This window comes from Pteropus vampyrus, unplaced genomic scaffold (genome assembly GCF_000151845.1).
Source record: "Pteropus vampyrus isolate Shadow unplaced genomic scaffold, Pvam_2.0 Scaffold245, whole genome shotgun sequence".
Classification (NCBI taxonomy): Eukaryota; Metazoa; Chordata; class Mammalia; order Chiroptera; family Pteropodidae; genus Pteropus; species Pteropus vampyrus.
In genome coordinates, this window is record NW_011889026.1 from 74,510 (window position 1) to 86,122 (window position 11,613).

An 11,613-nucleotide genomic window follows, 5' to 3' on the forward strand; every position below is an offset into this window, starting at 1 on the left:
GGGACAGACAAGACAAAACACGGGGAACGTGGGAGACAGGCGACGGCGAGGGCGTGGAGAGAATAAAGCCTGGGGCGCGCGGGCTGGGAGGCGGCTTTGATTGGGTGGTTGGGGAAGGCGACGTGGCAGTGCGGGAGGCGAGGGAGAGTCAGCTGACGTGTGGGAACCGTGTGTCTCAGGACAGGGAAAAGCACAGAGGCCGGTGTGGCTGAGCGAGAGGCCAGGGAGATGCTGGAGCCGGATCACAGGGGGCCTCGGACGTCCTGGCCGAGGACAAGGTGCTCTCAGCCTCGTCGTAACGGGCCTCGTGGCCACCGCCCTACGCGGGGGCTCCAAGACCCCGCTGTGCTCAGGGCTGTCCTCAGAGACCCTCCGCACTCTCTCGAGCCCCAAGCGCCTGCGTTCCCCCTCGCCTTCCCACCCACCTCCGCTCTCCTGGCTGGCGGGGCTGCCCCGGGGAAGCAGGGTCGCAGAGTGTGGGCACACGGGGTGAGCAGCCAGCCAGGGTCGGGGTGCAGCCTGGTGCCGAGAACCCTTTGTGCTCCAGCGTGGCCTTTTACAGCCAGCAAGTAGGTTCTCTGGGGGCCCGGAAGCCCCTGATCCCATTGGCCAGACTTCCCGGGAGAAGCGGGCAGACCTGCATCCAAAAGAACACTGGCTTCCATGAAATTCTCCTCGTCTTGAGTGGATCAAAACCACCAAGAAAAGGAGAGTTTTATCCTGAGCAACTTCACCACTAAGGAGCATTTTTGAGCATCCAAAAATGGGAAATAGCGGCCTTGGGCCACTGCAGTCGCTGTCCCCTCCCCCGCCCCCGCCACCCACTCAAGGCCGGCCTGGGCGGTGGGACACTGAGCTCTCTCCGGCAGATGCCTGCAGTTCCCGCCTCGCAGTCCTGGAGCTGGACGCCACTGCCCGCCCAAGGACCCCAGCATGCCGGACAGCAGAGAGGCCCCGTGGGACAGCCGGCGGGATGCGAGCTTGGGGACCACCCCAGAAAACCTGGGAACCAGGTTTGCTGGCGGTCGCGTGTCTCCATCCGCTGAGCCTGGAGTCAGGGTCTGGACTCGGCTGTGCCGTGCTGTGCTGCGTGAACTGGGCAGGGCACTTTGCTCTCTGAGCCTCAGTTTCTCCATCTGGGAACGAGAACTCTGGGCGATGTCCAGATGGAGTGGCACTGGCCTGGGACAGGTGTCATCCGGGCTGCTGCTCACCGTGAGGGGCTCAACCGAAGAATGAGTCATGTCCAGAGGTGTGAGTCAGGGCCGCGGCTGGAGAAGGAGGAATTTTCTGGTCACTAAGAAGTCCCCCGTCGCCTTTGGCACGTGGGGTCAATGATAGACAAGGACAGGGAGAGCCAGAGGGTCCAGCTGCAGCTCACTGCATGACATTGGCAGGTCCCTGCCCCTCTCTGGGCTGCAGCGCCCCCGTCTGTACGTGAGTGGTCGAAGGCTCCCCGCAGCCCTTCTGCCGTATGTGCTCTGCTAATCTATGATTCAGAGAAAGTGAATCCAATTTGTCAGACATTCGCCAGTGCCCACTCTGCTCCAGGCCCCGTCCGTCCGAGGCATGGAGGTCCTGAGAAGGTGGGACCCAGTCCCAGCCCTGGGAACTCGCCAGCCAGGAGCAGGGAGGAGGCGGACGCATGGAATCGCAGAGCCCGGGAGAGGCCCCGGCCTTGGGGAGGAGAGAGGCTTCTCACTGTGCCGCTTGACTCAGGCCTTAGATGATCGAGGGTGTGGACAGAGGCCAAGGACAGGAGCAGCGTGGCCATAAGATGCAAGGGAGGACAGGAAATTCAGGGACCGGAGCGGTCTGGGTAGCAGGAGCGCGGGGCGGGGGAGGAAGGGGTCCGCACAGGGTCTAAGCCCTCTGCAGTGACAGAAGTTGCTGGTGGCTGTTGCTGTAATGGGCGGCGGGCGGGGGGCATGAGGCAGGAAGGAAGGGGCGAAAGGAAGTGTGAACATGCCTCAGATGCAGGGGCCCCTCCAAGCACTGGCGGCCAGAGGATGCAGAGTGGACTCCTGTCCTTCCGGAAGCAGGTGCTCCTCACCCGCAGCCTCCTAGAGCTTGAAGTCCAGCCCCTCCCTGGACAAGGGCCACATGCAGAGGGACAGTGCCACTCCCTCGAGCTGGTCAGCACTCCCTCACCCCCTGATCTGCTCTGGCCGCAGGTGGTCCTGCCGCTTCCCTCCTCCCTGGGGGCCAATGCCCCCTGCTCCGACTGGGCACTCATAGGCAGGCCTCGGAAGCTCAGCCCTCGGGCATGAGAAACAAGGTCTGCTGGTTTTCAAGGTTCCGGGCCCCCTTGCAGGCGGGGCCGCGGGAGGGTCAGGAGCCCAGTGCTTTTGCATCCGGTGCCTCAGGCCCACGGTGACAAGGGGGTGCCGGGTCCTGCTGTGCCCAGCAAGGCCTGGACACCCTGGAGGAGGCTGGGCACCCGGGCTGACCGAGGCCTGAGCCTGCGCTGCAGACCCCACAGAAGGCAGAGCCCCTGCCGGGTGCAGGGGAGGGGGGCAGATGAGGGAGAGCTGAACACCCCAAGCCGGAGGGCCGGCCCCTCACCCCTTGCGTAGCGCTGGCTGAGTCGTTCAGCTTCTCTGAGTCTCAGTATCACCTTCTATGCAAATGGAGACAAAACCCTCTCGACCGTGCAGAAAGGCCGAGCAGACCCCGTGGGCTGGTGTGTAGGCGGTGCCCGCAAAGGCTCCATGGCCGGCTTCCCGGCGACACTGGGAACCGTCTTAGCTGCAGGCTGGGGGCTTCGCTCCAGAACCTCTCTGTGACACTGGACAAGACACCCTCCCGACCTCAATTTCCCCATCTGTCAGAGGAGGAGGACAATGCCTGCTCTGTCGGCCTGGCAGAGTAGCCGTGAGGAAAGGACTCTGAGCCTTGTTGAATGTTGTCCTGAAGTCAGAGATGGTGACAACTGCTGCAGTGTCCCCTCCGCCTCTCTGCCCTCCCCCTCCTCTTCCTAGCGTGGGAGGGGAGGCTGGAGGAGGGGCGGTGGACAGGGCCGAGGAGGGTGTACGTGGCAGCCTGGCCCATGCGAATTCCTTTTGTCACAGCAGCGCAAGGCTGGGGCCGAGGGGTGTGGGCGGTACCCGGAGGGAGGGAGCCAGGCCAGGAGAGGTGGCCCCGGGGGCCAGGGCGCTGACCTGTGAGCTCTGTGCCCTTTGACACCGCAGCTGTAGACCGTGCCAACCAAAGCGACTCCCACTGGTTTATAATGGTTTTGAGTTCAAACTGACCAATCAGCTGATGTAATAGACTGGTCGATAAGGCATGTCGCAACTGTGCTCCGGGCCCAGATCCTCAGGGCACTAGCTCCTCTGGGACCATAGTGGATACCTTGGTCTCGAGTGCCAGATTCTGCCTCTGGCCGGGCATGTGACACGGAAAAGTCTGGAGTTCTCTGGGCCTCCGTCACCTCATCCGGAAAACGAGACTCTTACTAAAGCGTGCGCTAAAGGGCCATTGAGATGGTTCAAGGAGCCGAGATGGGTCGAGCGCTTGGCGCAGTACGTGCGTTCACTGCAGAGAAGGGCAAAGGTGAGCCTCCCGCCCGGCTCCTGGGCCCAGGGCGGGTTCCGGGCGGAGGGGAGCCCCGGCTGCAGCAGTGTCTGCCAAGGAGGGCGGCCAACAAAGGGCCTCTCCTCCCCATACCAGCCGGTTTTTCTCCCACCTCCGCCCCTCTGGAGTAATTCCCGCAGGTAGGCAGTTGGGGCCTGTGCCAAATGGGTCAGAGCCGTCTAGGACCACACCTGACACACAGCCCCAGGCAGGCCGGGGTGAGTCCCCATTCATGTCCAGCCCCACTGCCTCATCACCCTGAGCCCAGGACACTGGTGGGGTGGCTCCCACACTCAGGTTACCTTAGTTGAGGAAGCACGGGAGCCCTGTGCCTGCCCGCCTCGAGGACGAAGGTGAGCTCCCGGTGGCAGCCAGGCCCTCCTGGCACAGCCCCCCGTTTCCTCTCCGGGGTCTTTGGTCCAGGAATTGGGGTCCCAAGCAGATCTCTAGGTGACCCAGGGGCGCGGGGCAGGCGGGCAGGGCACTGGAGAGCCAGTGTGGACACAGAGCTGCAGACTCGGCGTCTGCTGTCGAGGGATCAGCCTGCGTGGCCGGAGTCTGCTCCTCTCCCTGCTCAGGCTTCTCAGGATTTGGGGGCACTTGGGTACCACCCTCCCCTGGAACTGCTTCCTAGCATTCTGGGGGATGGCTCTCCCTTAGACTGCTGGCCCCCCAGCAGAGAGAAGTGGGAACTGGGCCGGCGACAGGGAGGGTAGCCTGTGGTGGTTGGGGTTTTGGTAAGCGATGGGCCCTGGGGAACAGAGAGACCCGAGCCCTAAGGCAGCTGCCACTTGCGATGCCGTGTGGGCTCAGGAGGCAGTAAACGACAGACGGATGCTCGCACAGTGAGTCAGGGCCAGGAAGGAGGGTGACTTCCTCGTCCCCATCCACCGGCTGGGCCGTGACTAATGCCACGTCTCTGTTGCAGGGCGGTTTGGTGGTGCCGAGCCTCTCTGGGGCTGCCGTGGTCCCCCCGGGGGATGCCAGAAACGTTCTCTGAGGTTCTGCCCGGGTTAGCTTGTGGGGCGCACCTCCCCCAGGGACCGTGCTGGACGTGATCCTGCTCAGGTCCTCCAGCTCCATCCTGAAGACCATGTAAGGAACGGGGGTTTCATCCTCCCACCTCCCAGCCCCCTCGCTGCCTCTCGGGTGTAGCTGGGCCTAAACCCCCAGACTTGGGTTTGGGGGTTTTTGCCCTACTCCGTCAACCTCCTAATGTACCCAAGAGTTTCCTTTTACTTACTCTGCAGAAGATCCATGAGAGCCCACCAGTGACCACGATGGCACTAAGCGTCCTTCGTGTGTCACGTTGTCCTCATAAGAGCCAGAGAATTTAGGCAGAAAACTGAGGCCCAGAGGGGTACGGCAACTTGCCCACAGCCACACGCCCTGTAAAGCCGGGTGAACCCCAGCGCTACCTTGCTTTGAGAAGGCATTTACTGAGCCCCTGCTGCATACAGAGCAGTGGCCCGGCTGCCAGGTGCCGAGTGCGGAGAAAGCGCAACAGAAATAAATAGGCGCAGGGTCCCCGTCACGAGGGGTTCCTGCGGAAAAAGAGGCCTCCCCTAGACTTACGCGTCTACACGGTGACAACTTGGGAAGGATTAGGCCCAAGCGCTGTGCCCCTCAGCGAGTGCTCAGGGCAGAGAGCAGAGTGGAGTCAGGCGCCACCCCGCTCTCCAGGAGCCTCTCAGGCTGCATCCGGCCTTTCAAGACCACCCCTGAGTGTCCGAGGGCCGCAAGCCTGAGACTCGTTGGGGGTAACCCGGGAGGGCTTCTTGAAGGAGGAGCTGCAGGAGGCAGTCTCCTTTGTCCCAAAGTGGAGGCAGCTTCTGCTTGATACCTTGAGAGGAGCGGTGGCACCCATGGTCACGGTCAGCAGCCTGAGTTCCTCGGTGTTCAGAACCCCTGTCTGCTGCCTGCACAGTGGGCCTCACCCCAGGAGCGGGTTTGGTCATCCTTCGAGGCCTCTGGCAGCATCCTTGGAGCAGGTCACCATAGCAACAGAAGGGCTGCTTCAGCCCTGCGTCCAGGCCTTGCTCACGAGGTTCCCAAGAAGAGAGCAGCTCGGCCCCCCAGGCCCCTTCTCTCCGCCCCCTCCGTTCATAACTTCTGACGCCTTTCGCTTTGAAACCTATCTCAGGTTCCTAAGCAGATGGCCACCGGATGGGCCCAGGTGTGTTCAAAAACTTAGTTTGCATCTGCAGTGCCTGCAAGGGGTAAAGCTGAATGTGAGAAGCAGGTAACTGGCCCGGCTACTGAGAACGGGGCCCCTGACACACAGATAGGATCCCTGGCCCGGGGTTCCGCCCCTGGGCTGCCACGACCAGCTGCACAGGCCGCGTGCGCGCAGCCCCAGTGGGCTCTGCGACGAGGCGGGCGACTGCAAAGCGCCCCGGGACTGTGTGAGGTGTGGCCCTGCTCAGCGCTGAGTGCTCAGTGGACCCCTCGGGCTGTGAGGGCTGGGAGAAGTCTGCCGTCCAGGGCGACTGGGCCAGGTGACAGGGCCCCATGCTGTCCCCTGCATGGGCAAGTGGACACAAGGCACGTCCACGGGCACCACCCAGGAGGACAGGCCCGCACTGGGGACCTGCCCAGGACCTGTGAGGGCCTAGAAGCGTCCCTGCCCCACTCCGAGTTTCTGGGCATGACTGTCTTTGGTCCCTGAGGAGTGAGGATTGGGGACTGCCCCTGTGGCCGGAAGCCTGTGCGCCACCGGGGTGGTGCCGAGTCCTCCAGTGCTGGAGCCCGAGATTGCTTTCCAGACGGGACACTGAGTCCAGAGAGGACCACGCACTTGCGCAGAGTCGCACAGCAGATCCCAGCAGAGCAGGCCTTGTTTTCCTGCTGAGCCCTCAGCGCCTGTGGACAGAGGCCGGGCGGACAAGGGCCGGCCCCGGGGCCAAGATGCGCGTCCCGCCTTCTAACCATTGTCTCCCCGCCGCCAGCTCCATGACTGATGCATGCACGCTCTCCAAAGGGGCACCGGGCCATGCCCCCGACCCGTCGTCCCCAGAGAAGGGGCAGGGTGCCCAGCTGAATCCTCCAGGTGAGCCAGCCGGGAGACCGGGCAGGGCCTGGGCTCGGCCGGAGTGGAAGACCACACTGTGCTGGTGCGCCGGGGGCGCTGGGGACAGGCCGCAAGCCGGGGCGCCACAGCGCAGAAGGTGGGGGATGGCGCTGTTGGAACTCTGCTCGGCTCCAGGCCCCGGGGACCCCATCACGCCCATTCTGTCATGACCGCCGTCAGAGCCATGTGTGATGCAAGGGGGTGGGGGTGAGGTTCTTCTTCAGGGAGGCTGGGAAGGAGAGAGGCCGCGAGCTGAAGGGCGTCGGGGCTGCCGATGGGCAGGGCCTCGGCGCCACCTCCACACGGCACTGCGGCGAAGGCCGGGCCGGCAGGCAGGGGTTGGCAGAGTCTGTTTTGGAGGTTTCACCAGTCACGTGCTCTGTTCATGACCTTTACCATCAGATAATTGTACTCCAAGTGAGGCAGAGTTATCATTTGTCCTGAAGAGTCATGGAAACGATAAGGGCACAGTCACCGCCCCCGAGCTCTGGGTTGTCCTCGGGATGGACATGATGAGCATCTGGTCGCCACCCATGTCGCCCCTGGCCCGTGTCGCCTGTCAGGGATGAACAGCTTCCTCCCCCCGCCCCAGGCGCTGGTTTTCATGGCTGCGCGTGTTCCCAGCTTCAGGCTCCACAGAGCAGCGGTGGTGGCCCTGCGGCTGCGCCCCTCGCTTGAGCGTTTGCTGGGAGCTTGCAAGGGGATGGGAGCTGAGTGTCAGGTGGGCGTGTATTTTGTAGAATGTTCTACGGTGTGGGTACGCCTAGCACCTTCCTCACTGTTGGACGGGCTATGGGTTTTGAGGAGTGGCTGGCAGCATTTGAAGCGGTACTAGCTGCGGGGATCAGTTCTAAGGGTCTCTGGATAGGGCAGGAGGAAGGCGGGGCCTGGGGTCTTGTTCTCGGGGCTCGGCCCTCAGAGTTTCCTTGACCTGGCTTTCCTGGTCGGGGGCAGGCCTGGCGTCGTCAGGGCCTCTGCTCTGCCACAAGCGTGGTCACAGGCTGGAGGGTGGGAGCTGGGCACAGGTCACTGCACCCACTGTTCATTGGAAGCCGAGGTGTGAAGAGGCCTCAGAGGGGAGACACCAGTCCAGGCCACTGGGCTCCCTGGAGACCAGATGCCACCCCCTTTCCCGCGTCGCTTGCTGTCGCCCTCAGACAAGCTTTCCTTTCAGCCAAGGGTCTCAGGGTAGCCTGGCAGGGCTCCGGCCTGAGGGGCAGGGTGGAGCTGCCTCCCAGGCCCCTCCACAGGACAGAGAAGGAGCTGGGCCAAGGAGAGGACAGACTAGTTTCTGGTGGAAGGGTTTGAAAGTCCCGAGAGAGGCCCGAGGGGCCTTCATGGCCTCCTCCCCGCAGCCAGGACACCTCGGGACTTGCCCGGCTATTGCCTCACCGCTGGCAGGTCCAGCCGCTGGCTCAAGCCCAGGTCCAGCCAGGTCAGGCTGTTCCTTCTCTGCGGCATTCAAGGGGGTTCCAGACCCTGCATCCGGTGGGGCCCTGGCGCTCGGGCAGCCCGGCCGTGGGTGGTGGCCACTCGGGCAGGGCAGGAACCAGTGGGGAAAGCCCGGTGTCTCCTGGAGCCCCGGGAAGGCATCAGATGTCTGCTGGGACGGGCACGTGGTCCCAGCCCTGTGGCCTCAGTTGCTTAATCTAAAACACCCCAGTGGAGCCGTGGAATGGGTGGGTTTCAAACGAGGGGACCCTGGAGCAGGCCCCATCGGCAGGGCTGGGAAGGGGCCAGGCCGGGCTGGGGCACTGGCTTTAATGAGGGGGCGACGCGGGCCGGCATCCGCGGCGGAGGCGGAAGGCCATTCAGTTAATCGGGACTTTGGGAAGCTGCTGCGAACAGCCCTGGACCCCCATCCTGTGTGCAGAGCGGGGCTGCTGGGATACCGAGGTAGACGAGCCTCCTTCCTGCCCTCTGAGAACCCCCAGTCTGAGGGCAGACAGGCTCTGGATGAAGGGCACACATGGCCGAGGAGGTGACCACGGTGGGCTTCCTGGGTGGGAGGACCCCTACCTAGCCTCGGACCCTCAAACCCTTCTGGGCCTGGGTCTGAGCGGGGCAGTCTGCCCCGGGAGTTCGGCATCTAGGGCTGGTGAAGAGAGGAAGGGTCTGAGAGGGATTAAGGGGGCTTCTTGGCACCACTGCTGTCAGCAGGTCCCAGAGCAGATGCCCCAAGGGACCCCACGCAGTGCCCAAGGCAGTGTGGAGAAGGCGCCCCCCGCTCCCACAGGCCCATGTGCGGTTTGCACACACTTCACACAGCCCGTGGCATCCCTGGGGGTGAGGGGCAGCCTCTAGGGTGCAGCTCTGTTGACACCCAGATTCAACGTGGACCGGGCACCCGCAGTGGGCCAGTCTGGCCCCGTGGCTCAGAACCCCTTATCTCCACAGCTCCCCAGCAGCCCCTGGCTCCGTGCTCTGTACAGGGGAGGGGACTGGAGCAGCCACAGGGGGTGTCTAAAGCTGCCCTTCCACAGAGAACTTCCTGTAGGGTCAGAAGGAGTAAGTGCAGCAAAGGCTGTTGGGAGGGGCCCTTGGGGATTAAGAACCGGCCAAGTCCTCTTTCGCGTCACACCTGGCCCGGCCTGTGCCAGGCCCGGAGCTGAGAGGCAGACCCGCATTCCTTCATTTTCGTCTTCGTCGCGATGGTAGGGTAGGTGCTCGTATCACCCTTATCTCACTGGGGAAACCGAGCTCGGAGAGGTTCAGCGATTGTGTCAGATGTCGCACAGCTCGTCTGTGGAGCTTTTAGCTGGCCAGAGCCCCTCAGTGGGCCCAGCTGGCATCACACACAGTTGGGTCTCCTCCAGGCCCTGCCTCCTGGCTGCCGAGCTGCCAGCCCCTCTGGGTAGCTCAGAGGGAGCTGTCCCTGGAGCCTTGCCTCAGGAATCAAGTCTCACCTAGGCGTCCCTGAGTTCCCACGAAGCTGGAGCAGCCTTGAAGTCCGGCCCCCACGTGGCTGTACGCCCAGTGGGCAGCCCGGTTACCGTGGCCTCAGAGCTGTGGGCATCTGACCTCCACACAAAGGCAGCCTTGTGCCAGCCCAGGAGACACTTTTCTTTCTAGACCTTTCTAGGCTGAGCGTGAACCCGGCTGGAGCGGGGGAGGGCAAGGGACCGGGAGGGGGGTAGGGGGGCCCCACCCGGGCCTTTCCCTTTGCCCATGTTGCTAGGAGACCCTTGCACCCACTGGGTGCTTGGAGCTGGAGTCGGAGGCAGGAGCTCAGTGAGGCCTCAGGGTTCCCGGAGAAAGGCAGCCCCCATCAAAGCAGCTGGTGACCGCAGGCGTCACGGGGTCGCAGGCGTCACGGGGTCTCAGGCCCAGCCCACAGGGGCAAGGCGCCCACGCAGGCCCTGCCTGGACGTTTGTCAGACCCTCTGGGTGTCCTCTACCAGGCTGTCCCCTCCCAGGGCCCTGCTTGGGTAGGATGGCTCTGGGGCACCGCTGCCCTCGGCTACAGGCTGGAGGAGTCCCAGGTTGGGGTTCCGTGCATTTCCTGAGCGTGCGCTTGGGGCAAGTAAAGCCCACCTCAGCATCCCATGGTCCATGCCTGGGCAAAAAAGCTAAAACAATGACTTTGCAGGGGCTCGTGGGGACCCTCTTGTCTATATCAGTCGAATTCAGATGGGGAAACTGAGGCCCAGGGAAGGTAGGGCTCGGCCCAGGGTCACTCCGCTTCACAGCTAGAAGTCGACCCTTGGACGACGAGGCTTGGGGAGCGGTCAGTGGCTGGAGGGGCTCTCTCCCTGAGACTGCCAGGAGGACTCAGGCACAGGAGCTGGACTCGCCAGCCTGCTAGCGGGTCCGTGCCGGACCATGTTGCCAAAGTCTGGACAGAGTGTTGTGGCCCAGGCCGGGCCTTCGTTCGCTCTCATGTGCCGAGGCCACCGTGACCCCTTCCCCTTCCTCATTTCCTGGAGTGCCCGGCCTGGGACTGAGCGTGTTCCAGGTACCCCATAAGGAGAGAGGGCCCTCCTGGCTCTCGTCCCAGATTGGCCTTTGCAGTAGGGGTCTGGTGCCCTGAAGGAGTGTTCTTGGCGAGCGAGCCACCTCTGCCCAGGACCAGTGCCTCCTGCCTCTGTGTAAGGAGCTGGGCTGGGCCATCCCCAGACACCTCAGCACCCAGGCTGATTCTCTCTGCTCCTCCCAACTAGTTGAGTCCCCTGCCGGTTAGACCCTTAGGTTCCAGAGCCCCAGAGAACTCCGCTCCCCGTTGCCCGGGCACCCAGCATAATGGGCCAATGATAAACCACAGCCAGGATCAGGCCAAGACCGGTGGCCATATGAGACAGACAGAGGGGAGAGCGAGGGGCAGAAAGTACCCACCCCCTGCCCAGGGTGTGCTCTGCTGCTGGCACAGAAGCTCAGGTCACCAAACTGTGGTGGACTCAGGCTAGAAGGACACTGAGCAGGGCAGGCTCTTGCCAGGCCTGTCTGGGGCACTCGGCGTGCAGGATGGGTTCAGACTGGCCTGGCCCCCTTGAGAGGCCTCTGCTCTGTGGGCCGTGCCTCCCTGGAGGTGGGCAGCAGTGTGCCCTGCATCGTTATCAGGCTGCCCTGGGGGACGATGGTGGAGGCCGGGAGGCAAAGCCCTGGGTGCCCTGAACGCCTGGTCATTGGGTCCAGCCCCGCTGGGGGTCGGGACAGGACGGGCTAACTCGTCCTTCCCCGAAGGCCCCCGACCTCCGCTCTGGGCAGCTTCTGCGCTAGGGAACCAGAGAGCAGTCAGCCCTGCCTTCGAGGGCCCCCAGCCTGGTGGGAGTGACTTAGCGGGAGGGACAATTTTGTCTATCAAAATTGTAAATGATTTTTTTTCTGATTCAGTAAACCCAGTTCTAGAAACCTATCCTTTGGAAAGCCTGGAACACAAGCCGAGAGCTGAAATCTTCTGAATGTCTTTCAACTGGGAAGCATTTGAGTATATTACTGTCCGGCCAAATAATGGAGTATTATGCAGCCAG

The 11,613-nt window shown here is 63.2% G+C and overlaps 1 protein-coding gene across 1 annotated transcript in view; it reads left to right on the top strand.

The window, feature by feature from the left end:
- ACSBG1 (acyl-CoA synthetase bubblegum family member 1) overlaps nt 1-11,613 on the top strand; it is a 39,542-nt gene that overhangs the window by 3,466 nt on the left and 24,463 nt on the right. The window contains 2 exon segments of the mRNA XM_023520031.1: nt 870-1,013; nt 6,525-6,625. Of these exon segments, the coding sequence (XP_023375799.1) occupies nt 870-1,013; nt 6,525-6,625 (245 nt within the window).